The sequence below is a fragment of the Asterias amurensis genome, chromosome 14, assembly GCF_032118995.1.
Source record: "Asterias amurensis chromosome 14, ASM3211899v1".
Taxonomy (NCBI): Eukaryota; Metazoa; Echinodermata; class Asteroidea; order Forcipulatida; family Asteriidae; genus Asterias; species Asterias amurensis.
This window is the reverse complement of record NC_092661.1, coordinates 15,208,924-15,236,731: the sequence shown is the minus strand read 5'-3', so window position 1 is coordinate 15,236,731 and position 27,808 is coordinate 15,208,924. Positions and strand designations below refer to the sequence as shown.

Genomic DNA, 27,808 nt, shown 5'->3' with positions numbered 1-27,808 from the left:
AATTCCTGTTTAAATTTCTGTTGCAGATTTCTGCGGCAAATTTCCTGCTGGCCAATTTTGCACACTGTTGTACACGCTTATCATTTGTGCCAGGTGGTAAACCAATTCAATGGGATGATTGAGGCGAAGAACAATTGGGGCAAGGCGAAGTCTGCAACACTGAATTACATGACTGGTTTTTAACATTTTATCTACTGGCGTCTCAAAGCGTAATAAATAATTATTTATACCTATGTCATGTATATATATTTCTGCAGAAAGGTTTTTTTAAATTTTTGAGATCCATTCCATTTATAAGGGTTTTAAAAAATACTGTCGACAACATTCAGCAGCCACTGCTACATGTAGAAACACCGGAGCAAACCCCTTCTCAGCTGTTGACAGTATCACAGGCCTGATACTTCACGGAGGCAACAAAGGCGATTGTCTCTGTGCCCCTTGGTCACTGCCTTGGTGCCCTTGAAATGCTCCAGTAGAAATTTACAATTTCCTCATAGTGCCCTTTACCTAGGAGAAAATGCCTTGGTGCCCTTGCCCTTAAACGAAGCATACATGGCTGGTATTATCTTTTTGGGTAAAAGGATTCCCTTTGGTGGATTGGATAATTGGTCACCCAAAAACATAAAGTCTGAGAAACGCTGAATGCATGAAAATTGCTTCTCAGGTTTCTGAGATTAGATGTCCATTCACGAATGGTGCGGGTACCCGCTGTCACATCCCTAAACGTGGTTTGATTCAATGTTCTTGTGAAAATACCATGATTGTTTTTGCTGTTTTCTCAGCAAGTCGTAGAATGCTGTATTCAGAAGAAACTTTCACAGGTGACTATTGTTATCTTTCTTGATAATTTTGCCTAATAAGCATTGCCATGAAGAAAAAAAAACCTTACTCAGGCCTGATACTTCACGCAGGCAACAAGGTGATTGCCTCCGTGCCCCTGAGTCATTGACTCGGTGCCCTTGAAATGCTCAAGTAGAAATGTCCAATCTCCTCATAGGATACCCTTTATCAAGTAAAAAATGCCTTAGTGCCCTTTGCCTTTCAGAAACGAAGCATACAGGCCTGCTTACTACACAATGCATGACCCTTTTAAGGGAGAATGCAGAGGTAAAAGTAAACACCAAAGCTGCTTCCTAGAGGCATTGTAGTGCATAAAATCTCAGAGGAGGCTTTCTCAAACTAATCTTCTTTAATCCTTACCTTATCTTTCTTGGCGAGAGTCTGGTTGATCTTCTGTTTGCGTTGTTTCTGATTCTCGATGAATTCCTCCACGAGGTCTTCACATGTCAGTAGATTCTCTCTCGGCTCCCAAGTGTCTTCCTCCGGCCCGTAACCTTGCCAACGAACCCGGTAGAGAGGCTTCCCCTAAAATATAAAAACTATAGTTACTTTCGTCGTAGATGTGTTTTTTTTAGAAGCAATGTGGAAAAGTTTTTTCACAATTCTCAAATTTCATAGTGAAATAGGACAAACTCTCTGCTACACGACAAGCTCAAATTCTTAAAAAACATCAACTTGAAGTTTGAGCCAGTATGATAATTCAAACCCAATTTGCTTGAAAAAAGGAACACATCAATGAAATTTGTGAAGTTACTTCTGGGTTTCTGGAAGAATTATTTTAATATCCACCTACTATGTAAATTGTGGGCATGTTGACAGCCTTCTAAGGCTTACTGTTTATTATGCAAATTTGGCATCTGTTTGGGGGCCAAATATAAAGAAAAGAAAGGATTTAGTAGTACACACATTGACCTTTTGGTGAACTAGCCCACCAAGCCAGTAAACTGTGTATTTATCTTGCCCCCAGGAAGTTTGTTTTAGTAGCGCAGACTTTGTAAAACATTCTGTATCAATGGTGGTGATCACAACAAGTTTATTGGTCAAAGTTATATTCACACACTTAAAAATAACTTAGAGGAACGTTACAGAATTGGTAAGAAACAAAAATCGTGAAGATCACAGATTTACATAAAATTAACACATTCTATTGATGATGATAGTTGAAAACATCCCTTGAAATATTTCCGTCTGAAATGTCATATTTGATGAGAAATAAATAATCTAACTTCGCTTTTGGAGTTTATCGCTCAATGAGCCTTTTATTCATTTTTATTTTGGCATCTAAATTTTAGATGCAATTGCAAAATTTGTAATCGTTTTTTCACTATTCTCTCGTGACCCAGATGGCCGATCGATCTCAAACTACCACAGGGTTGTCAGTTTATGTATGTATGGTGGATTACATTAAGTGATTACACTGCCAGCAATTGTTTTGTTAGCAAAAACCAATTCTGTAATGTTCCTTTAAAGGAACACATTGCCTTGGATCGGTCGAGTTGGTCTTTGTAACCGTTTTTTATAAAACCATATGGGTAGAAAGATGTTGTAAAAGTAGAATACAATGATCCACACAAACGTGCATCAAAATTGCATGGTTTACCTTTTACCTCGTCGACTAACACGTCGGCCATTTATGGGGGTCAAAATTTTGACTCCCATAAATGGCCGACCGTGTTAGTTCGCACAGTAGAAGGAAAACCACGCAAATTTGAGGCAAACTTGTGTGGATCATTGTATTCTACTTTTAAAACATCTTTCCAACCATATGCATTATATAAAAAACATTTACAAACGCTTTCGTTTTGACCAACTCGTCCGATCCAAGGCAACGTGTTCCTTTAACACTTTTAAAGAACAGTTGTTATGCGTACAGATGTTTTTTTTAGTATCCTAAAGGGCTAGTTGACAAGTGGTGTTTACTACACCAGCCCATGGCAATTTACGCCTGGTTTGTGTTGACATTAGAGCAGTCTTGCTCTTTGATGAAGTTTTGAGGGTCAGGTTCACATATTTTGCATACAAAAACAGAACTAGAATTTGGGTAGAAAAGCTTTGTAAAACACTGCAGATCATTCTCTGTTAGTATTTAACATTAAATTAATTTGTATCTGTGATGTCGTTCATTTTAAAGTACAAAAAGTACCCTTAACACTCATGCTACAATCATAATGTGCATGTACGTAAATTACTGTACTGCATTTGAACAGTACCATGTAAAACCATAGAGCAAGGTAAAACATGCGGATGATTGACCATAAACCATGCATGTAGGTACATAAAGATAGGGGTCACAGGTGTGCTAATTCATTCCTTTGTTCTGTGTGTGTACAATGCATCTAGGCCTAGTGCATGTACAGTGTGTACACAGACCACTTTAAAGCTCAAGGTTGGCCACCAATCCATACACATTCATTAGCCAGTCATGTATGGTACATTGTACATGTACTGTACATAAACGTACAATACATCACATTGTGTGCATACCTTTGTTCAATCACAGTGCTCATAAATGTCCATTGACCAAGTAGGGGTCATTTCTCTATGGTAGTACAAATGCTTTCCACAAAATGGACACACTAAAATAATGTCATCTATAGTGTATCACAATTTACACAATGAATAGACTCCACAACCACTTCATGGACTTGAATTTGAATGTATTTTCTCCATCAAAAATGAGCAATACAGCTGATCGGAGTACATCATTCTTCAGATTGATTAGAATCCACAACTTTAGGGCAAACCCTACAATGCATAGAATCTGAAAGCAATGTGTCACGGCCAGTGAATTTTGTCAGTCAACTCATAACCAGCCAAGTGAATAATAAATTAGTTTGCCAAGAGTTGTATCCTTTCATTACTTGTTTACTTGCTGCAGAACTCAAATTTGAGGAGAAAATCCCCCAAACCACAGGACATATATACACGTACATGTAGCTCAGTTTTTTTACAAGACCAGAATCAAAAGACCATTTATAACCAAAAGAAGAAGACTATTTTAACATTTCAGCTGTTTTTTATATTAAAATTAATATAAAAAAAACGTAGAGAAGATTTTGTTTTTTTGTCTTGAAGAAGAGTGTTTTAACATTTCAGCTGTTTTTGTTTTTATATCGAAAAACAAAGTTTTTTTGTCTTACGCATGGGTAAAAAAAGGTAAACTTTGATACTCAGCAAAATTGTAAGCTTCCAGTCGCAAACTCAACATTTAAAGATACTATATTTTGTTTACAGATATTGGATTACAGAATAAAAGAATACTGTACTTGTCCGGTCATGATTTTACTGGCCCAATGCTAGAATTACTTAACGTGGGCCTGTGGTCAAGTGTCATTTTGAGCCCAGTTGATGCCATTCACAGTAAAGGTACATCTTCTCTTAAGTTTGTTCAAATCCAAACAAATTTATTTATTTTTTCTTATTGTGATTCTGGGCTCAATTCAAGCACTGAGATTCATCTCTAAGATCAGTTGTCAGTGTTACCATGGTGTTACCAACTACGTGTGTAGTGATTTTTATTCTGATATTATTTTATTTTTTTATTAATTGGTTTATTGTTAAAAACACATTGCAGCCAAAGGCTGAATTACATGCAATTTACAAAGAAAAGGCAGTCTGAGACAAAATTTTACAAGAAAGCACACTTAGACTAACAGTCCTTAAAAGAAGATAATGTAAAAATTATGAATTAAATTTGGGTGAACCTCCCAAAAATTGATTGGTTGATACAATACGAGACATAAGATCCAACGGTGTACTGAGAGGACAATGTTGCACTATTTTCTATTTAGTAACCCAGTCATGTAAGGCAGAGGGCTTGTCCTAAATCTGGTAGTGCGACACCTGTACGGTTTGAACTTAGGTTGATTTCTGAGCGACATTGATGATGTGTATTCAGAGTGTGGCAACCACTCAGAGAACTGCTGTGAGGAGCAAGCTTTTGTTGAGAAAACTCTGCAAACTTTCTCTGATATCACACTCTGCAGAGCAGTTACATGTAAGATTGAGAATTATAAGCTGTTGCAAACTGCCTACAAACCAACAAGATGGTACATGTATAAATTCAAAAAAGGTCAGTGGCGTGGCATTTCGACCCTACATGTAGCAGGGTCTGTTGAGATTGATTTGCACTTAAGATCATGCGCTCAATTGTGAACAGAGATGTTAAAAAATGTTGGTCCAGTAACGTTTTTGTACAAACCATGCGGTCTTGAGGAAACCTTTGAACTAGCCACTTTTAAAATTTTGAATGATTGATCAATTGATTGAATCTCATTACATTTTCAAGTTTTTTTGTTTGTTTGTTTTTATCCCGGGGGATAATAATTAATAAATAGGGTTTGTCTTGGACTTTTCATTAGCCAGCAGGACCAGTTCAGCTTCACTAGTCCGCAGGTTTTTTTTCGCTAGTTAATATTTCGCCTGTTCATAATTTGTACAAAAGCCCTTAGGCTTAGTTTATATAGTGGCAGGCAACAAACAGCCGCAACCAAAAAGTTATGGTACTTCCACTTAATTACTAAAATGCATCATATACATGTGATGTATGTACTTTACTTTACTTTACTTTATTTCATCTCAAGGCACTGAGACAGAACAGTATGAACAGTTTCCAATATCCACTACTCTGATACAATTTTAACAGTAGGCCTACACTTAATAAAACAACAACACAAATTACAAAGGAATTAAGTCTTTTTCATACTGTAAATTACCCTGTCTGTATATTGAAGTTGTTATTTTCTCCCGGCTCCGATGACCGATTGAGCCTAAATTTTCACAGGTTTGTTATTTTATATACAAGTTGTGATACACAAAGTGTGGGCCTTCGGACAATACACAGAAGAAAAAAAAAAACTAAATAAGTAAAAAGAAAGAGGGAAGGCACTAATAATTGAAGAAAGTGAAGCCTTCCTCATATATTGGCAAATCACATAAAAATAACCTATTGGCATTTGTTCTTCCTCCTTGCTTAATAAGCAGAATCCTTCCGTTCTACACTACTGCCTCTGCGCCTGCTTAGCTACCCAATGTATTAGGAATGTATGAACGGAAAAAGCATGTAAAATCCCGACCGTGGTCAAATTTTCCCACTCCAAAAAAAAAAGCCCTAACATTTAACAAAATTAAAACAAAATAGAGGACCGCCGGCCGGTCTATTTAGTGGGGGTTACGTTACCAACAAAATGTACGTTTTAATAAGGCGTGCCATAAATACTTGCCTCGTGTTTTGTCACACCAAGGATCCTCTCTACCTCGAATATGTCCTCGTGGGCCGAAAAGCTGAATTGTTCCTCGACATTTTCGTCGATTTCTGGCGTGTTTTCGTCGCCAGAATTCCCTACAGCTGCCATTTTTTGCCACCATGGACGCACCCTGGCCTTGCGTCTGGTACCTGACCTTGAACCGCTGCTGAACGTTGAACAACAGGGCACGTAGTCTGGCGCCGCGCGAAGTTGTAAAATTGTGTTTACATATTTTTTCGTGTGAACGAACTTTTTACACTGTGAAGAAAAGGGTTAAGAAAAGCGCCCTCAAGCAAAGTCTTGTTTTATAAACAGTTCAACCATGGTTCAATACTACATGTACATGACACACATAAGAACCTCCAACCATACTTTTTCAACTAAGTTCTCTATTGGTGAAGTTATCAGAAAATTTGTTCAAAATGAAGCGTGTAATCACTAAATCATCCTCACACTGCCTTATTAATAAGCAGCCAGGTGTGTTTCTGTGTGGTATGCATGGATATGATCGACGAAGAACAATAACAATTCCTACCACCAGTACCATGCCAAGATCCTGGGTACCCAGGCCAATACTTGGTCTGAAGAGAAACACCCTCTTAGGAAATGCATCATTCCACACAACGTCTTTGCAGTCTGCGTATCAACTTAAGAATAACTTAAAAGACTGTTACAACCTGCTGAACGTTAACCCGGAGAACAGCAACGTTTCCGATGTCAAGGAGGCCTTCTTGAAGCTAGCCAAGGAATATCATCCTGATAGTAGGTCTAAGACAGCAGATGTGCAGAAGTTTAACCAAGCAAAAGATGCTTATGAAGCGATCCGCGCTGACCTTGAGGCGAGACACTCAATGGAAGAGAAGCATTTTGAGTTTGACATTAATCACACAGCCCCACAGCATCGGCAATATTTAGAGTTTGAAGGCATCGGATCTGGCACCCCATCCCAGCGACAAAATCATTACCAGAAGTTCCGCGTGGAAAGAGCGGTGAACACCGTCTCCGAGCGCCGGATCGAGAAAATCATGTATGACAGAGAAACTTCTGCCCTGGTCAGTCTAGACAAGAAGGCAGCCAAGCAGGTTAAGACTTCCAACGTTATCGACAGGCTTGTCGAAGACCTCATCAAGGAGGCAATCAACAAAGGGGAGTTTGACAATCTCAAATACACGGGGAAGCGACTCCCAGACAAGACCATCTCCTGTCCCTACTGGGACGTCAGCGAGTACAACTTAAACCAAGTCCTGGTGAATAACGGCTACGCCCCAGAGTGGATCCAAGCAGAGCGGGAAATCAGAGGGAAGCTTCAGGACCTGAAAGCAGACCTCCTGAAGGCCAGACTTAAGCTAGGACCCGAACCGCTGAATGACTTCAACAGGAACAAGTGGCAGCATCTTCAGGAGAGCTTTGCAGACGGTATTAAGAAGCTGAATAAGAAAGTCGAGAGACGGAATCTGATTGTTCCGTTGATGCGTCTGCAGATGGTGAACTTCCGTCCCCAGAGAGAAATTGAAAAAGTTCTGAAGGAGTACGAAAAAAACTATGTGGAAAGGACTCAGAAAAACCACCCAATAAATAGTGAGCCTTCTGCACATCAAGGAGAGGGTCTTAAAACAAGTTTTCTCAGTAAAATTGGGGATAAGATTTTTCAGAAAATGTTCTTTCCTGATAAAGAGAGGATGGAACATTGATATAATATGAACTTTTTTTAGTTTATGATTTGCTGGATAACCTCTTTATAACAGGAACATTGCGATAAGCAGACAGCAAACCAATAAGACACCAAGCAGAAATGAGGTTCAGGACTTCAAAATGAACTCTTTATACAGCAGAACCAGTTTGCACCCTGCTGTTTTTTAAACGAGTTGTGCCTGTATGACATTGGCTGAGAACAGTTTACGGATATTTTGTGCATACATGTAGCTTATTTTTGCTATCATGTTTTATTAATTCAATTTTTGTTTGCCAAAGCAGCTCTATAAAAACTGAAAACCTGCCCCTGCAGAAATCCAGGAGCCAATTTCGTAGAGCTGCTTTGAAAGACAGAAAATATTGACTTTTTATTTTTTATTTTGTTGGGAGCAATTTTAGCAGGAAGCAATCGCAAATTATGCAGAGAGAGTACCGGTACTGTAAACTATTTTTATGATAAATTACCAGTGTGAGATTTTATATTAAAAATATTTATGATGATTTTCATTTGATTAGTTATTTGTCTCTCTGTTTGTTTGTTGGTTATTGTTTGTTTCAGTGGTAAGAGTCATTGCTAACGAACCGGTCTCAGTCAAGAGGAATGTACTATACACCATAAAGATAAATAGGACAAAAATATTATGAAGTTATGACCCTGGCTTGGAGTTATAGAGACCATGTCCTCAGGGGCCAATTTTATAGAGCTGCTTTAAGCACAAAAAGTAGCTAAGCACAACAAAATTATGCTTACCAGAAGATGGTTACCAGCCAAACTGCTATTTCATATGTACAATTTGTGACTGGTGTCAATTTCATAGAGCTGCTTTAAGCACAAAAAGTAGCTAAGCACCAAAATTATGCTTACCAGAAGATGGTTACCAGCCAAACTGCTATTTCATATGTACAATTTGTGACTGGTGTTCTGCTCATATTTGCTAAGCAACAATTTGTTAAGCAGTATTTTGTGCTTTAAAGCAGCTCTATGAAATTGGGCCCTGTTGCCACATGTCTTGCAATTGGTATGCCAGCCCCCTTCAAAAGTTCCCCATAGACTTTAAGATGTTTTTGCAAATTGTTATAATTTTATCTTTGAGAATGTGGCAATACCATTTTGTATTCATCTGTTTCCCAGGATTGTAATAATAATATGATTTTGTTTTTATCATGATTTTTTTTAAAAAGGAATGTATGGGGGCACAGTCATTTTCATTTGAAAGACAACGATCAGATTGAATATTATTATTTATCTAGTACTACATGGTGCTACCGTTTACACACATTTTGAATAACATTACTTTCCTACACAAACGAACCATTATTATCAGTACTGATTATTATAAAAGGTGAAATTTATCATAATCCTGCCTGAGGTGATGTTACCCCCGCCCCCTTTCCTGACCAATGTTTTTAGTATTTCGTTTACGGTGTCCCTACATACCGCCCTCTAGTGGTCGGAATTTAATTATTTCTCATCAGAAAAACCACCGAAAAACATGGCGGACTCCAGAGATGAACAGTTTGACGGCATGTTGATGGCGATGGCCCAGCAGCATGAGGGAGGTGTACAACAGGTAAGTATTCAAGGGTGGCAAAATATTGTCAAGGTGTTTAGTGACAAAAGATACAGAGAGATTTCTGTGTACTGCCACCATTTTATCAGTAGAAACACTTGTCCATGTTCCGAGTCATAACGTTACGAAATACGACTACGAATCTACGATGACATCGACTCGACAATTCTACCTCCATGGTTCTAGCATAGGATCAGTGAGTCACCAAATACCCGGTATCCGTCAGCAGACTATGGAGGGTCAGACTCATCATGGAAGCTTCAAATGACAAAATCAGATAATTTCTTTACAAATAAAATACACAGTCCATTTATTCTAATCACAGGAGTCCAGTTGAATCAATCATTGATCTGACTGTGACCCGACTCGGACTGACTAAATGATTGATAGATAAAAATGGAGTGAGATTTACATGACTCAGTCATAATTCAGAATCCGATTCAGCCCGTCTGGGAGAGAATATTCAGGAGTCACAGGGACCATGCAGGAACACAGGGATAACTTTTCACTCACTTCTATAAAAAAAAAGGGATAGGCCCTATCTCATTGTGAGGAGATACGATATTATTTCATATTGAACAAACGGACACGTTTCCGGACACAGTCACACAGTCTCAACAAAGTGTCATTCCAGTCTGTGTCACTTTGCATCGGTTAAATTTCTCCCATCCATTGACTGGTGACTAGAATTTGAGTTAACAAATAAGTTAGGTTACGAGTTTAAAGCCATTGGACCCTTTCGGTACAGAAAAAAAAAAAAAAAAAAAATTCACAGATTTACAAATAACTTACAGGGTTTACATAAGGCAATGGTGAAAGGCTTCTCTTGAAATATTATTCCATGAAATGCTTTACTTTTTGAGAAAACAGTAAAACAATATCAATTCTCGTTAACGAGAATTACGGATTTATTTTAAACATATGTCATGACACGGCGAACCGCGCGGATACAAGGGTGGGTTTTTCCGTTATTTTCTCCCGACTCCGATGACCGATTCAGCCCAAATTTTCACAGGTTTGTTATTTGATATAGAAGTTGTGATACACGAAGTGTGGGCCTTGGACAATACTGTTTACCGAAAGGGTCCAATGGCTTTAACTGAAGTAACTGAGGTCATGATCTCCTATATAGATATTTAACAAAGTGAATTGTTTTCTTGCAGATGATCAACACATTTTTCTCATTTTTGAGAAGGAAGACCGACTTTTACCATGGCGCACAAAAAGGACAAGCAGAAAAGGTACTCACATTTTGTTCCCTCCGAACAGCTCAGTAGCTGGCCTGTTCACTTGGTGTCAGAGATAAACTAACTTCAAGAGCTGCATTGCAATGGAGTGGGAAGAGCAGGCCTGGAATTACACGCAGGCTACAGAGGACATGTCTTCCGTTGCCCCCGCTCTTGGCCTTGGTGCCCCTTCAAAAGTTTCACATTGACTAAAAGATTTTCCAATTTAAGTGCCCTTCTTTGCAAAGTAAATGGCCTAGCCTTTTAAAGATGAAATTCCAGGCTGGGGGGGGGGGGGGGCGGTTGTGATTGTTGAAACACACCCCACGTAATGTAAAATGAATTATGGACGGGTGCAAAAGCTGACAGACCAGTGATCGAAAATGCTAACTGGTCCTGTTGGCTACTAGTCACTGAAAAATCTAAGGGCAAACCCTGATTATGTTGTGTCTATTACTAACGATGTGTCTTATTTGTCTCCTTCCAGCTTGTCATTGAGGCATTCAAGACACACAACAAGCTAGCCGCGGATGAGAAACGCAAGAGAGACGAGGAGTCACAGGCAGCCAAGAAGGCCAAAGAGGAACGAGAGGCAAAAAGAAAAGCTGAGGAGGAGGCCAAGAAGAGGAAAGTTCCGGACGAGGAACCCAAGATAAGAGAGATCACGGATGAAGAAGCGACGAGACTTCAGGCACAGATGGAGAAGGTAGCGCTGCGGTGCTTGGAACTTCTCACTAGCTTATAGCAAAGATCGAACCTCAGTCAACATTTACTTGATCTATTGACCCAGTTACCAGATGTCATCATCCAAAGCTGACAACTTTCCCTGATTCTGCACAAAGTTTCCTGAACATTGTTGTACCAACGGTGGGCTGTGCTTGGCAGTCCTGCCCAAAGCTAACAAATTTCACCCAGCACTCTTAGTAAAATACACTGTGCTGCCCAGCACAGAATTCCCCCAGATTGCACTTCAGCAATGATGGCCCCATATCTACAATGTAAACACCTTGGTTGACTTAATTGGATTTAGAGCCCAACACTAAAATCGGTCTACATGTAGCTACAAAACTTTCTCTGAAAAGAAACCAATCTGTCCATGTTCTTATGAACAAAATTGAAAATTTCCCTGATTATGGAAACTTGTTCCCTATAAGTTGAATGTACAGTATTTCTAAACATTTCCATGTTGTACAACAAATCTCCGATATAAACTGGTCGTCACCAGTTGTTTTACGTAGGTTTCAAAAATCAAAATATCACTGCAAATTTGTCAAAAAAATGTATTTTTGAGTTCGTCCCAGTAATCAGTTTAAAGCATTTCCTGTATACCTGAAGGAATTATAAACAAACCCATTTAACTTATCTGTTTTTACAGGAGAATGTAGAGGGTGTAGGAGAATCAAATGGAACAGCCATGGAGAGTGGCGCCACTGCTGCAGATGGGGATAAGTCGGCCAAGAAGGTGAAGTTCTTCTCCTGTTTGTCCTCCCTTCTCTCCCCAATAATAAGTTTGTTCAATCTTTCAAAGATCAACCAGGCGTATGATTTCTCAGTTTTCTTCCTAATTTTTTATCTGAGCCTTCAAACATTTTTGCAAGAAGTAAATCAGTCGTCAAAGGTTTGGTGAAATAGTCCACATTGTGTCCAAACCTGTAGTTTTGTGCTTCTGATGTTGCACAGAGTCTGTAAATCTCCTGAGTTATAACATTGGAGGTTCCAGGTCTATAATAGTCAACTTAAGGAATTTCACTTGTTCACAAATCTCATTCATACATTTTACTTAGTTACGTCTTTGTTTTTATTTCGTCCCCTAGGACGATGAAGAAGAAGAAGATGAAGCCGATAAGGATAAGATTAAACCCAACGACGGCAACGGAGGCGATTACCCTAACTACAGATTCACCCAGACACTCGGAGAGCTTGAGGCAAGTGTTGTAAATTATTCAATTGTCAAATTTCAGTTTCAGTTTTTAGTATTTTTCACAGCATTTACCAGTGCGTTCACCAACCGATCAACTGCTCAGGCTGTGTATGTATGTACTTTGTCATTCATAACTACCCCAGACAGCTAGTCCATTCTGATTGTTCACAAGGAAATCACGTAGCCATGTTTAATACGTGTCGTGGGCAAGCTTACACATGGCACTAGATGAAAAATCTATTAGTACATACATGGGCATAAAAGTTACTATCCATGTCATATAAAAATAACACTTGTAATGCGTACATATCCACTCTAATGGGTGGGGTTCAAGGCACAGTAGACCAAAAACAAACGAAAGAAAAAAGACGCAACTAAATTAACCCTTGAAACCTGTGAAATAAGATAAGTTGAGAAGAGATTTGCATTTGTGGTTTAAAGACAAGATGTAATATTAAGTGGTAGACAGTTCCAGATGCGTGGCGCAGCTAAACAAAGAGACCTGTCACTACAGTAAACCAAAAACAAACGAAAGAAGAAAGACAAAGACCAGATCTAAGATTATGTGGAAGGCTAGGGTGTCGTGGCCGAGCGGATAAGAGCACCGAACTCGAGCTCTGATGCTTCTGTTCAGCAGAGTGTGGGTTCGAATCCCGGTCGTGACACTTGTGTCCCTGAGCAAGACACTTAACTATAAGTGCTTCTCTCCACCCAGGGTTAAATGGGTACCTGTGAGGGCAGAGATGGTTCTTGTGATTGCCGAGTAGTGCATATTAATGTTGCACAGGCTGCATACTCCCCACCAGGGAGCTGAGATGGTTTAAGGAGTGATTTAAGGCCCAGTGACCAGGGGTAATAATGTGAAGCGCTTTGGGACGCCCTCCGGGTGTGAAAAGCGCTATATAAAAACGGGTTATTATTATTATTATTAGAAGAAAAAGACCCATCACCTCCAAAGTGACGAGACTTAGGTTCATTTAGGAGAAGCATGGTGCTGGATCAAAGATTGCCTTGACAATTAACATTTCCCCTTGCCTTGTTCAATCCCCAGATCCACATTCCATTCAACGTTTCGTTCCCGCTCAAGGGCAAAGACATGAACGTTGTGATTGAGAGGAAGCATTTGAAGGTCGGGATCAAAGGTCAGGACCCGATCATCGACGGTGAGACCTTCAGTGAGATGAAAGTCGAGGAGAGTAATTGGGTCATCGAGGACAAGAAGAGAGTGGTTCTGTTCGTCGAAAAGGTACTTGAAAGTATTTGCACAAATGCAAGACCTTTTGAAGGCAAGCATACATTCGGTTTTGGAAACACTCGATTGTTTTAACATATGAAAATGCAGATGTATATAAAACTAACATCTGAAAATTTCAGTTAAAAAGTTTGGCAAGTGTTTGAGATATGTCGCCAAAAATCCAGAATGAATATTGGTCACCACAGGGAGAATTATTCCAGGAAATCTGTCATATTTTTAAATAACCACATCTTAATATGCTTTATACTACAAAACAAGGTAACCAAAACTTTTCATTGCCGTTAATTTTAAGAGTGATGACTTAAAATGTACACCTTCCCTTCACATGTAAATAAGTGTTTCCTTACAACAGTTCTCGCCAAACACAAATAGGGTGTTTCATGAATACAAGTTAAAAGTTTACAGAATGTATGTTTCTTTTTTCTTTTTCCGTTTAGATCAATAAAATGGAGTGGTGGAGTAGAGTGGTTCTCACGGATCCTGAAATCAACACAAAGAAAGTCAACCCAGAAAACTCAAAGGTATAACATAACATTTCAGGGGTGTGATTTCTCCATTGTTTAACAAAGCATCAGTGTTTTTTGCAAAGATGAAATCCATAAAGAACATGAAGATAAAACCATATGGAACCTCAATATAAATGAATGTGAGCAGGCTTCGCAAGGCGTCATTTAATTACTCAGAGCAAGGCACTTAACTTCTCTCCACCCAGGGGTCAATAGGTACTTGTGAGGGCAGAGATGGTTCTTGTGATTGATTTAGCTTAGTAGCACTAGCGCATGTTTGTTAGACAGGCTGTATACATCCCAGGGAGCAGAGATAGTTTAAGGAATGATTTAAGACCCAATGACCAGGGGTAATGAGTCGCCCTTCAGGTGTGTGAAGTATTTTAGAATAATTGATTATTATTGTTGCTTTGTATCAAGTGATATTTGTGATTGTTTACAGCTGTCAGATTTGGACGGAGAGACCAGAGGTATGGTAGAGAAGATGATGTTCGACCAACGACAGAAACAGATGGGACTACCCACTTCAGACGAGCAGAAAAAACAAGAAATGTTACAAAAGTAGGTTTCTCTTATCAATTAGATAGTAATTATATACTCTTAGAACCATGAGGTTCGTTCCGTTATCGTCTCCACTAACGAACCTCATAGTTCTAGGAGTAGTAATAATAATACAAATCATTTAAAGCAACCAAGCTATTCAGAATTATAGTTATTACTTATTCAACCTCTAAAACCAAACAGAAACAAAAAAGCAAAACAAAATTACAGGCCGAGCTCAAGAACTGACAGGACTGCAAAACACATTTATTATGATGACACGATCTGAACCTAGATAAACATTCTCCACCCTCTAATTAGAGCCAAACGCGAAGAGAAGATGAAAAAATTTCAATTTTTAGATAAGAGAGGAAAACACCAAAGAGTTATTCCAGGGAAATCCCACGCAGTCAAGTAGGGACTGAAAACCCAATCCATGTAGTGCCCCGGATTCGAACCGGGGTCCCAAGGTGGAAGGCAAGGCAAGACACCACTACACCAACCTGATTGCCCTTAACTAGAACAAAGCAAAATGAGTACATGGCATACGAACATTACAGACAGAGTAAATGAGGACGCAAACATGACCAAGTTTTTACAAAATGCAGATTTTAATTACACATCTTGAATGAATACAGCTGTCGATTTCACCAAACTATTCATAACTTAGGATTAATCTTAGGACTTGGGACAATTGAAGTTTCGTATGCATACATGTTAGGACACATTGAACCCACCCTAAGTTAGTATAAGTTACCCATCCTAACTCGAGATTAATCCTAGCGTTTCGTGGAATCGGCTGCTGCTCTCTGAATTCTATTTCTTGTTATATTTTCACCTCAAAATATGATTTGATTTTGCTCGCAGGTTTATGAAGCAACATCCTGAAATGGACTTCTCCAATGCCAAGATCAACTAAACCTCTTTGGAGTTGTGGCACCGAGGGATAAGTCTGGTGGAAGTGGATTGTTCAACTTATTAATGTTTGTTTGTTTGCTTGTTTTAATGATCTTCTCATCAAGGGAACTCGGCAAACTCCCACTAAAGGGATATAAACACCAAGCTGGCAACAGCCAATCTCTCTCATACAAACATTGGTTTAATTTCTATGATTATGAATTACACAAATCAAGAAATTGTGATTCATTAACTACACGACAATATTTATTCTAGTCATTGTGAAATGAGCGGTTATCTTGTGAGGTTTCGAACCCACAACCTTGTGATTGCAAGTCCTGCAGTCTAACCACTTGACAACGGTGACTTTTTTTGTCCGTAAGGATCATAGACTTTGTCACGTTGATTACAGAGAAAGCAGGCAAGATTCTTCACATACATGTACATTTCATATGAGAATTTTTGGTACCAAATGTAATCAAGATTTGTTTAAAAATAAGTTGAGTTTGATTTGTGCTGTCTTCGTACCACAGTTCATACAAAGTACGACTCAACTTGGTAGTTCAATAATTTCAAAATAGAGGGGATATGAGAATATTTTTGGTCCCAAATGTAATCAAGATTTGTTTAAAACTAAGTTGAGTTTGTTTTGTGCTTTCTTCGTACCAAAGTTCATGCAAAGTACAACTCAACTTGGTCGTTCAATGCATTTCAAAATAGAGGGGATTTTATTGCAACAAACAATCTCAAAATGTTGGATTTTATACTCAAGTCGTACATTAAATGTTATGTTTACAAAATAATTCTGTCTCAGAGTCTCACTCTGTATAAAAACAAATGTTGCACGAAAGCATATTGTCTTTAAAGCCATTATACACTTTCGGTAAACAGTATTGTCCAAGTCCCATACTTCGTGTATCACAACTTATATATAAAACAACAAACCTGTGAAAATTTAGGCTCAACCTTCTGTAAACCCTGTAAATTATATGTAAATCTGTGAAATGTTTTTGTTTTTTCTTTACCGAAAGGGTCCAATGGCTTTAATAAAAATAATTAACACTTCTACTGTGTGACCATTCAATGATACAACTGTGGTTTTGAATGATAGATGAAAAGTACAGACCACTGACCCCCCTCAAGCAGCCGCCCTCACACCCCCTTTAAAAGACTGACCATACCCAGCTTCACTCGTGGTAGCCTTACCCCACACTGGTCAAACTGTCTTAACATTCCATCACAGCATCAAAGAAAAGAATGTGCGTGGTGTGCAATAAAAGACTAACATGTCCTCATACATTCAACCTTCCATAAAATAAAAACCAGACAAGAAAAAAGAAAATGCCAAAGAACAATTTGTATACAACATCATCCGCACTCCCTCTGTCCGTGAAAGTTGTGGAATTTGGAGTACCCATTGCCCAGTAATCCAGGCCTACTAGTACAACACCCAAATCCTTTTAGATTGAATCATGGACGGACAACAACCTGTTACTGAATCCCAAGACAATGAATTGTTTGGGTTTGTAGAACAACCCCCTCTCTCTCACTGCATGTAGACATGGACGAGTGTCAGGTCATCTGCTACGCAAGCTTTGGTTGGGAGACAGGTAAACTAATCTGCTAAGCAGGTTTTGGTAGGGGGCAGGTAAAATCATCTGCTAAGCAAGCTTTGGTGGAGAGTCATATAAACTCATCTGCCAAGCAGGTTTCAGTAGTGGGACAGGTAAACTCATCTGCTAAGCAAGCTTCGGTTGAGAGTCGGATAAACTCATATGCTAAGCAGGTTTCAGTAGTGGGACAGGTTAACTATCCTCTAAGCAAGCTTTGGTCAGGAGACATCTGCTAAGCAAGTAAGTAGTACCCTAGTGCGTGGTACAAAATATATTTGTCAAAAATGAATATCTTAAAGGCAGTGGACACTATTGGCTATTACTCAAAATAATTATTATCATAAAACCTTTCTTGATTCCAAGTAATGGGGAGAGGTTGATAGTATAAAACATTGCAAGTGACGTAATTTTCGAGAAAGAAGTAATTTTCCACGAATTTGATTTTGAGACCTCACAAGTTTAGAATTTAAAGTTGAGAATTTAAAGTCTCGATGTCGAGCATCTGAAAGCACACAACTTTGTGTGACAAGGGTGTTTTTTTCGTTCATAGTTTTTTCGCAACTCCAATGACGAATCAAGCTCAAATTTTCACAGGTTTGTTATTTTACACATATGTTGAGATACACCAACTGTGAAGACTAGTTTGACAATTACCAATAGTGTCTAGTGTTTTTAACAATAGAGAGATCCACATGCCCAGTCTCTACAGCAACTGTAGTAGCTTCTATTGTCAAGAGCACTACCACAGATTAGCGCTATTCAATTGCTTCTTTTGATAAAACTCAACTATTAAGCTGAACAAGTCAGCAGCTACGCAAGTTTGGATAGGGGAACAGATAGACTCATCTGTTAAGCAAGTACTACCCTAGTGGTACAACAGATATTTTGTTAACAAGTAATCTCTTAACAATAGGGAGATCCAGGGGAAGAAATGACATGTTGTCAAGAGCACTACCATGGGTTAGCACTATTCAGTTGCTTCTTTTGTTAAGCTCAATTATGAAACAGATTAAGTCATCTGCTATGCAAATTGAGGTAGGGGACAGGTAAGTTCGTCTGCTAAGCAAGCTTATGTTTGGGGACAGGTGAACATCTGCTTAGCAAGTTTGGGTTGGGAAACAGATAACATTTGCTAAGCAAGCTTTGGTTAAGAGACAGATAAACTCATCTGCTAAGCAAGCTTATAATTGGGGACAGGTGAACATCTGCTTAGCAAGCTTGGGTTGGGAAACAGATAACCTCATTTGCTAAGCAAGCTTTGGTTAAGAGACAGATAAACTCATCTGCTAAGCAAGCTTGGGTAGGGGGAAAGGTAAACTCATCTGCTAAGCAAGCTTGGGTTAAGAGACAGAAAACTCATCTGCTAAGCAAGCTTTTGTTTGGGGACAGGTAAACTTATCTGCTAAGCAAGCTTGGGTAGGGGGAAAGGTAAACTCATCTGCTAAGCAAGCTTGGGTTGGGACACAGAAAACTCATCTGCTAAGCAAGCTTTTGTTTGGGGACAGGTAAACTTATCTGCTTAGCAAACTTTGGTTGAGTGGCATACAATTATCTGCTAAACAAATCTGGGAAGGGGACAGGTAAACTAATCTGCTAGGCAAGCTTTGGATGACAGACAGATAAACTTATCTGTTAAGCAAGTACTACCCTAGTGGTGCAAAAGATATTTTGTCAACAACAAATCTCTTAACAATAGAGAGATCCAGCCAGCCAGCCAGGAGAAGAAACCACATGCCAAATCTCCCCAGCCACTGTGGTAGCTTCTATTGTCAAGAGCACAACCACAGATTAGTGCTATTCAATTGATTCTTTTGTTAAGCTCAACTATAAAACAGTCATCTGCTAAGCAAATTTGAGTAGGGGACAGGTAAACACTCTGCTAAGCAAGCTTGTTTTTTTTTGGAGACAGGTAACCTCATCTGCAAACAAGCTTGGGTTGGGAGACAGGTTAACTCATCCGCTAAGCAAGCTTTGGATGAGAGACATATAAACTCATCTGCGAAGCAAGTCTTGGTAGGGGAACAGGTAAACTCATCTGCTAAGCAGGTTCTGGTAATCGGACAGGTAAACTCATCTGCTACAAGCAAGCTTTGGATGAGAGACAAATAAATTGATCTGCAAAGCAAGTTTCGGTAGGGGGCAGGTAAACTCATCTGCTAAGCAAGCTTTGGTTGAGAGACGGATAAAGTCATCTGCTAAGCAGGTTACAACTGTGAAGACTAGTTTGACAATTACCAATAGTGTCTAGTGTCTTTAACAATGGAGAGATCCACATGCCCAATCTCTGCAGCCACTGTGGTAGCTTCTATTGTCAAGAGCACTACCACAGATTAGCGCTATTCAATTGCTTCTTTTGTTAAAACTCAACTGAACAAGTCAGCAGCTAAGCAAGTTTGGATAGGGGGACAGATAGACTCATCTGCTAAGCAAGTACTACCCTAGTGGTACAAAAGATATTTTGTTAACAAGTAATCTCTTAACAATAGGGAGATCCAGGCAGCCAGGAGAAGAAATGACACGTTGTCAAGAGCACTACCATGGGTTAGCACTATTCAGTTGCTTCTTTTGTTAAACTCAACTATGAAACAGATTAAGTCATCTGCTATGCAAATTGAGGTAGGGGACAGGTAAGTTCATCTGCTAAGCAAGCTTATGTTTGGGGACAGGTGAACATCTGCTTAGCAAGCTTGGGTTGGGAAACAGATAACATTTGCTAAGCAAGCTTTGGTTAAGAGACAGATAAACTCATCTGCTAAGCAAGCTTATAATTGGGGACAGGTGAACATCTGCTTAGCAAGCTTGGGTTGGGAAACAGATAACCTCATTTGCTAAGCAAGCTTTGGTTAAGAGATAGATAAAGTTATCTGCTAAGCAAGCTTGGGTAGGAGGAAAGGTAAACTCATCTGCTAAGCAAACTTGGGTTGGGACACAGAAAACTCATCTGCTAAGCAAGCTTTTGTTTGGGGACAGGTAAATTTATCTGCTTAGCAAACTTTGGTTGAGTGGCATACAATTATCTGCTAAACAAATCTGGGAAGGGGACAGGTAAACTAATCTGCTAAGCAAGCTTCTGGATGACAGACAGATAAACGTAACTGTTAAGCAAGTACTACCCTAGTGGTGCAAAAGATATTTTGTCAACAACAAATCTCTTAACAATAGAGAGATCCAGCCAGCCAGCAAGGAGAAGAAACCACATGCCCAATCTCCCTAGCCACTGTGGTAGCTTCTATTGTCAAGAGCACAACCACAGATTAGTGCTATTCAATTGATTCTTTTGTTAAGCTCAACTATAAAACAGTCATCTGCTAAGCAAATTTGAGTAGGGGACAGGTAAACACTCTGCTAAGCAAGCTTGTTTTTTTTTTTTTGGAGACAGGTAACCTCATCTGCAAACAAGCTTGGGTTGGGAGACAGGTTAACTCATCCGCTAAGCAAGCTTTGGATGAGAGACAAATAAACTAATCTGCTAAGCAAATTTTGGTAGACGGACAGGTAAATCCATCTGCAAAGCAACCTTTGGTTAAGAGAAAGATTATTTGATCTGCTTAGCAAGCTTGGGTAAGGAGACATGTAAACTTATCTACTAGGCAAACTTTGGTTGAGAAGCAGATACACTATAAAGCAAGTTTGGCTAGGAGAAGGTAAACTCATCTGCTAAGCAGGTTCTGGTAGTCGGACAGGAAAACTCATCTGCTACAAGCAAGCTTTGAATGAGAGACTATTTAGCAAGTTTGCCTTAAAATCACATTCATTGAAAATTACTACACTATTGGTAACTACCGATACTCAAAATAATTATTAGCTCAAAACATTTTTGGTAACGAGTTATGAGGAGAGGTTGATGGTATAAAACATTGTAAACACAAGAAAATAGCCGCACAAGTGTGAAACGAAAATTGGGAGACCTTGAAGTTAATCTTTCCCAGGAATGTTTTCATGGTTACAATGCCTTGGAATTGGCCAGTGTGTGGAAATGGCAAGGCTCGAAATTAACACTGGACCACATGCCCGAGGCCAGTGATTTTAGCCTCAGCGGGCCAGTAAACTCACAACTGGACGAGGCCACTGCTGATGTTACAGGCATTATATTTTATAAACTTTGTCTGCCTTTCATGCAACAGTCACAGTGCGATGTAGCTTGTAATTGCGACTGACTCAGATAAACTCATCTGCTAAACAAGCTTATAATTTGGGAAAGGTGAACATCTGCTTAGCAAGCTTGGGTTGGGAAACAGATAACCTCATTTGCTAAGCAAGCTTTTGTTAAGAGACAGATAAACTTATCTGCTAAGTAAGCTTGGGTGAGGAAAGGTAAACTCATCTGCTTATCAAGCTTGGGTTGGGAGACAGAAAATGCATCTGCTAAGCAAGATTTTGTTTGGGGACAGGTAAACTTATCTGCTTAGCAAACTTTGGTTGAGTGGCATACAATTATCTGCTAAACAAATCTGGGAAGGGCACAGGTAAAGTAATCTGCTAAGCAAGCTTGGGATGACAGACAGATAAACTCATCCCCAAGCAAGTCTTACCCAAGTGGTACAAAAGATCTTTGTCAACACCTAATCCCTTAACAACAGAGAGATCCAGCAAGCCAGCCAGGAGAAGAAACCACATGCCCAATCTCCCCAGCTACTCTGGTAGCTTCTACTGTCAAGAACACAACCACAAATTAGTGCTATTCAATTGATTCTTGTGTTAAGCTCAACTATAAAAGTCATCTGCTAAGTAAGCTTTGGTTGGGGGATACAGGTAAAATAATCTGCTAAGCAGGTTTTGGTAGGGGGCAGGGAAACTCATCTGCTAAGCAAGCTTTAATTTGGTTGAGGGTCAGATAAACTCATCTGCTAAGCAGGTTTCAGAACATGTAGTGGGACAGGTAAACTCATTTGCTAAGCAGGTTTTGGTTGAGAGTAAGATAAACTCATCTGCTAAGCAGCAGTAGTGGGACAGGTTAACTATCCTCTAAGCAAGCTTTTTAGTCAGGAGACAGATAAACTCATCTGCTTAGTAAGTAGTACCCTAGTGCGTGGTACAAAACATGTTTGTCAAAAATGAATCTCTTAAAGGCAGTGGACACTATTGGTTATTACTCAAAATAGTTGTTATCATAAAACCTTTCTTGATTACAAGTAATGGGGAGAGGTTGATAGTATAAAACATTGCAAGTGACGTAGTTTTCGAGAAAGAAGTAATTTTTCACGAATTTGATTTTGAGACCTCACATGTTTAGAATTTAAAGTTTCGAAGTCAAGCATCTGAAAGCACACAACTTTGTGTGACAAGGGTGTTTTTTTCGTTCATAGTTATTTCCCAACTCCGATGACTAATCGAGCTCAAATTTTGACAGGTTTGTTATTTTACGCATATGTTGAGATACACCAACTGTGAAGACTAGTTTGACAATTACCAATAGTGTCTAGTGTCTTTAACAATAGAGAGATCCACATGCCCAATCTCTGCAGCCAACTGTGGTAGCTTCTATTGTCAAGAGCACTACCACAGATAAGCACTATTCAATTGCTTCTTTTGTAAAGCTCAACTATTAAGCTGAACAGCTAAGCAAGTTTGGATAGGGGGACAGATGGACTCATCTGCTAAAAGAGTACTACCCTAGTGGTACAAATGATATTTTGTTAACAAGTACATGTAATCTCTTAAAAATAGGGAGATCTAGCCAGCCAGGAGAAGAAATGACAAGTTGTCAAGAGCACTACCATGGGTTAGCACTATTCAGTTGCTTCTATTGTTAAGCTCAACTATGAAACAGATTAAGTCATCTGCTATGCAAATTGAGGTAGGGGACAGATAAACTCATCTGCTAAGCAAGCTTATAATTAGGGACAGGTGAACATCTGCTTAGCAAGCTTGGGTTGGTAAACAGATAACCTCATTTGCCAAGCAAGCTTTGGTTAAGAGACAGATAAACTTATCTGCTAAGCAAGCTTGGGTTGGGGACAGGTAAACTTATCTGCTAAGCAAACTTTGGTTGAGTGGCATACACTTATCTGCTTAACAACTCTGGGAAGGGGACAGGTAAACTAATCTGCTAAGCAAGCTTTGGATGACAGACAGAAAAACTTATCTGTTAAGCAAGTACTACCCTAGTGGTGCAAAAGATATTTTGTCAACAAATCTCTTAACAGTAGAGAGATCCAGCCAGCCAGGAGAAGAAACCACATGCCCAATCTCCAGCCACTGTGGTAGCTTCTATTGTCAAGAACACAACCACAGATTAGTGCTATTCATTTGATTCTTTTGTTAAGCTCAACTACAAAACAGTAATCTGCTAAGCAAATTTGAGTAGGGGACAGGTTAACACTTTGCTAAGCAAGCTTGTTTTTTGGAGACAGGTAACCTTATCTGCAAACGAGCTTGGGTTGGGAGACAGGTTAACTCATTCGCTAAGCAAGCTTTGGATGAGAGACAAATAAACTAATCTGCTAAGCAAGTTTTGGTAGACGGACAGGTAAATTCATCTGCTAAGCAACCTTTGGTTAAGAGACAGATAATTTGATCTGCTAAGCAAGTTTGGGTAGGTGGACAGGTTAATTCATCTGCTAAGCAAGCTTGGGTAAGGAGACATGTAAACTTATCTACTAGGCAAACTTTGGTTGAGAAGCAGATACACTATTAAGCAACTAGGAGAAGGTAAACTCATCTGCGAAGCAAGTCTTGGTAGGGGAACAGGTAAACTCATCTGCTAAGCAGATTCTGGTAATCGGACAGGTAAACTCATCTGCTACAAGCAAGCTTTGGATGAGAGACAATTAAACTTATCTGCTAAGCAAGTTTCGGTAGGGGGGGCAGGTAAACTCATTTGCTAAGGAAGCTTTGGTTGAGAGATGGATAAACTCATCTGCTATGCAGGTAACAACTGTGAAGACTAGTTTGACAATTACCAATAGTGTCTAGTGTCTTTAACAATGGAGAGATCCACATGCCCAATCTCTGCAGCCAACTGTGGTAGCTTCTATTGTCAAGAGCACTACCACAGATTAGCGCTATTCAATTGCTTCTTTTGATAAAACTCAACTATTAAGCTGAACAAGTCAGCAGCTAAGCAAGTTTGGATAGGGGGACAGATAGACTCATCTGCTAAGCAAGTACTACCCTAGTGGTACAAAAGATATTTTGTTAACAAGTAATCTCTTAACAATAGGGAGATCCAGGCAGCCAGGAGAAGAAAGGACATGTTGTCAAGAGCACTACCATGGGTTAGCACTATTCAGTTGCTTCTTTTGTTAAGCTCAACTATGAAACCAATTAAGTCATCTGCTATGCAAATTGAGGTAGGGGACAGGTAAGCTCATTTGCTAAGCAAGCTTATGTTTGGGGACATGTGAACATCTGCTTAGCAAGCTTCGGTTGGGAAACAGATAAAAAGCAAGCCTTGGTTAAGAGACAGATAAACTCATCTGCTAAGCAAGCTTATAATTGGGGACAGGTGAACATCTGCTTAGCAAGCTTGGGTTGGGAAACAGATAACCTCATTTGCTAAGCAAGCTTTGGTTAAGAGACAGATAAACTTATCTGCTAAGCAAGCTTGGGTAGGAGGAAAGGTAACTCATCTGCTAAGCAAGCTTGGGTTGGGACACAGAACACTCATCTGCTAAGCAAGCTTTTGTTTGGGGACAGGTAAACTTATCTGCTGAGCAAACTTTGGTTGAGTGGCATACAATTATCTGCTAAACAAATCTGGGAAGGGGACAGGTAAACTAATCTGCTAAGCAAGCTTTGGATGACTGACAGATTAACTTATCTGTTGAGCAAGTACTACCCTAGTGGTGCAAAAGATATTTTGTCAACAACAAATCTCTTAACAACAGAGAGATCCAGCCAGCCAGCCAGGAGAAGAAACCACATGCCCAATCTCCAGCCACTGTGATAGCTTCTATTGTCGAGAGCACAACCACAGATTAGTGCTATTCAATTAATTCTTTACTTAAGCTCAACTATAAAACAGTCATCTCTAAGCAAATTTGAGTAGGGGACAGGTAAACACTCTGCTCAGCAAGCTTGTTTTTTGGAGACAGGTAACCTCATCTGCAAACAAGCTTAGGTTGGGAGACAGGTTAACTCATCCGCTAAGCAAGCTTTGGATGAGAGACAAATAAACTAATCTGCTAAGCAAGTTTTGATAGACGGACAGGTAAATTCATCTGCTAAGCAACCTTTGGTTAATAGACAGATAATTTGATCTGCTAAGCAAGTTTGGGTAGGTGGACAGGTTAACTCATCTGCTAAGCAAGCTTGGGCAAGGAGACATGTAAACTTATCTACTAGGCAAACTTTGGTTGAGAAGCAGATACACTATTAAGCAACTAGGAGAAGGTAAACTCATCTGCGAAGCAAGTCTTGGTAGGGGAACAGGTAAACTCATCTGCTAAGCAGATTCTGGTAATCGGACAGGTAAACTCATCTGCTACAAGCAAGCTTTGGATGAGAGACAATTAAACTTATCTGCTAAACAAGTTTCGGTAGGGGGGGCAGGTAAACTCATCTGCTAAGCAAGTTTCGGTAGGGGGCAAGCAAGCTTTGGTTCAGAGACAGATAAACTCATCTGCTAAGCAGGTTTCGGTAGTCGGACAGGTAAACTCATCTGCTACAAGTAACCTTTGGATGAGAAACTATTAAGCAAGTTTGCCTTAAAATCACATTCATTGAAAATTACTACACTATTGGTAACTACCGATACTCAAAATAATTATTAGCATAAAACCTTTCTTGGTAACGAGGTATGGGGAGAGGTTGATGGTATAAAACATTGCAAACACAAGAAAATAGCAGCACAAATGTGAAACAAAAATTGGGAGACCTTGAAGTTAATCTTTCCCAGGAATGTTTTCATGGTTACAATGCCTTGGAATTGGCCAGTGTGTGGAAATGGCAAGGCTCGAAATTAACACTGGACCACATGCCCGAGGCCAGTGATTTTAGCCTCAGCGGGCCAGTAAACTCACAACTGGACGAGGCCACTGCTGATGTTACGGGCATTATATTTTATAGACTTTGTCTGCCTTTCATGCAACAGTCACAGTGCGATGTAGCTTGTAATTGCGACTGACTCACACACACATACTGGGATCGAGGAAGTGTGTATCGTCCCTGCAGCTACACCATGGGTAAGCACTATTCAGTTGCTTTTTTTGTTAAGCTCAACCATGAAACAGATTTTATGAGGTAGGGAAAGGTATGTTCATCTGCTAAGCAAGCTTATGTTTAGGGTTAGGTGAACATCCGCTTAGCAAGCTTGGGTTGGGAAACAGATAACATTTGTCAAGCAAGCTGGTTTAAGAGACAGATAAACTCATCTGCTAAGCAAGCTTGGGTGGGGGAAAGGTAAACTCATCTGCTAAGGAAGCTTGGGTTGGGAGACAGAAAACTCATCTGCTAAGCAAGCTTTTGTTTGGGGACAGGTAAACTTATCTGCTTAGCAAACTTTGGTTGAGTGGCATACAATTATCTGCTAAACAAATCCGGGAAGGGGACAGGTAAACTAATCTGCTAAGCCAGCTGTTGTTTAGAGACAGATAAACACATCCCAAAGCAAGTTCTACCCTAGTGGTACAAAAGATCTTTGTCAACAACTAATCCCTTAACAATAGAGAGATCCACCCAGTCAGGAGAAGAAACCACATGCCCAATCTCCCCAGGCACTGTGCTAGCTTCTATTGTCGAGAGCACAACCACAGATTAGTGCTATTCAATTGATTCCTTTTGTTAAGCTCAACTATAAAACAGTCATCTGCTAAGCAAATTTGAGTAGGGGACAAGTAAACACTCTGCTAAGCAAGCTTGTTTTTTGGAGACAGGTAAATTCAGCTGCAAACAAGCTTGGGTTGGGAGACAGGTTAACTCATTCGCTAAGCAAGCTTTGGATGAGAGACAAATAAACTAGGCTGCTAAGCAAGTTTTGGTAGACGGACAGGTTAATCCATCTGCTAAGGAACCTTTGGTTAAGAGACAGATAATTTGATCTGCTAAGCAAGTTTGGGTAGGTGGACAGGTTAACTCATCTGCTAAGCAAGCTTGGGTAAGGAGACATGTAAACTTATCTACTAGGCAAACTTTGGTTGAGAAGCAGATACACTATTAAGCAACTAGGAGAAGGTAAACTCATCTGCGAAGCAAGTCTTGGTAGGGGAACAGGTAAACTCATCTGCTAAGCAGGTTCTGGTAATCGGACAGGTAAACTCATCTGCTACAAGCAAGCTTTGGATGAGAGACAATTAAATTGATCTGCAAAGCAAGTTTCGGTAGGGGGCAGGTAAACTCATCTGCTAAGCAAGCTTTGGTTGAGAGACGGATAAACACATCTGCTAAGCAGGTTACGACTGTGAAGACTAGTTTGACAATTACCAATAGTGTCTAGTGTCTTTAACAATAGAGAGATCCACATGTCCAATCTCTGCAGCCACTGTGGTAGCTTCTATTGTCAAGAGCACTACCACAGATTAGCGCTATTCAATCGCTTCTTTTTATAAAACTCAACTATTAA

At 39.6% G+C, this 27,808-nt stretch overlaps 3 protein-coding genes across 5 annotated transcripts in view; 2 read left to right on the top strand and 1 right to left on the bottom strand.

Annotated features, from left to right (window-relative positions):
* Positions 1-6,212, bottom strand: part of LOC139947338 (uncharacterized) — a 46,651-nt gene extending 40,439 nt beyond the window's left edge. For all 3 annotated transcript variants that reach the window (XM_071945234.1, XM_071945235.1, XM_071945236.1), the window contains exons 1-2: positions 6,063-6,212; positions 1,201-1,365 (exon numbers count right to left, since the gene is read on the bottom strand). In XM_071945234.1, coding sequence (XP_071801335.1) covers positions 1,201-1,365; positions 6,063-6,194 — 297 coding nt within the window. In that variant the 5' untranslated portion in view covers positions 6,195-6,212. The remainder of the gene's footprint in view (positions 1-1,200; positions 1,366-6,062) is intronic.
* Positions 6,213-6,330: 118 nt separating this feature from the next.
* Positions 6,331-8,366, top strand: LOC139947074 (dnaJ homolog subfamily C member 28-like). The gene has a single exon (XM_071944910.1). It carries the CDS (start codon positions 6,509-6,511, stop codon positions 7,775-7,777), a length of 1,269 nt encoding a protein of 422 aa, XP_071801011.1. The 5' UTR covers positions 6,331-6,508; the 3' UTR covers positions 7,778-8,366.
* An 824-nt stretch (positions 8,367-9,190) lies between these two features.
* LOC139947503 (nuclear migration protein nudC-like) lies at positions 9,191-16,497 on the top strand. The gene is made up of 9 exons (XM_071945431.1): positions 9,191-9,349; positions 10,513-10,590; positions 11,063-11,281; positions 11,951-12,037; positions 12,390-12,500; positions 13,548-13,742; positions 14,189-14,272; positions 14,700-14,818; positions 15,665-16,497. Exons 1-9 carry the CDS (start codon positions 9,272-9,274, stop codon positions 15,714-15,716), a joined length of 1,023 nt encoding a protein of 340 aa, XP_071801532.1. The 5' UTR covers positions 9,191-9,271; the 3' UTR covers positions 15,717-16,497.
* Positions 16,498-27,808: the final 11,311 nt, after the last annotated feature.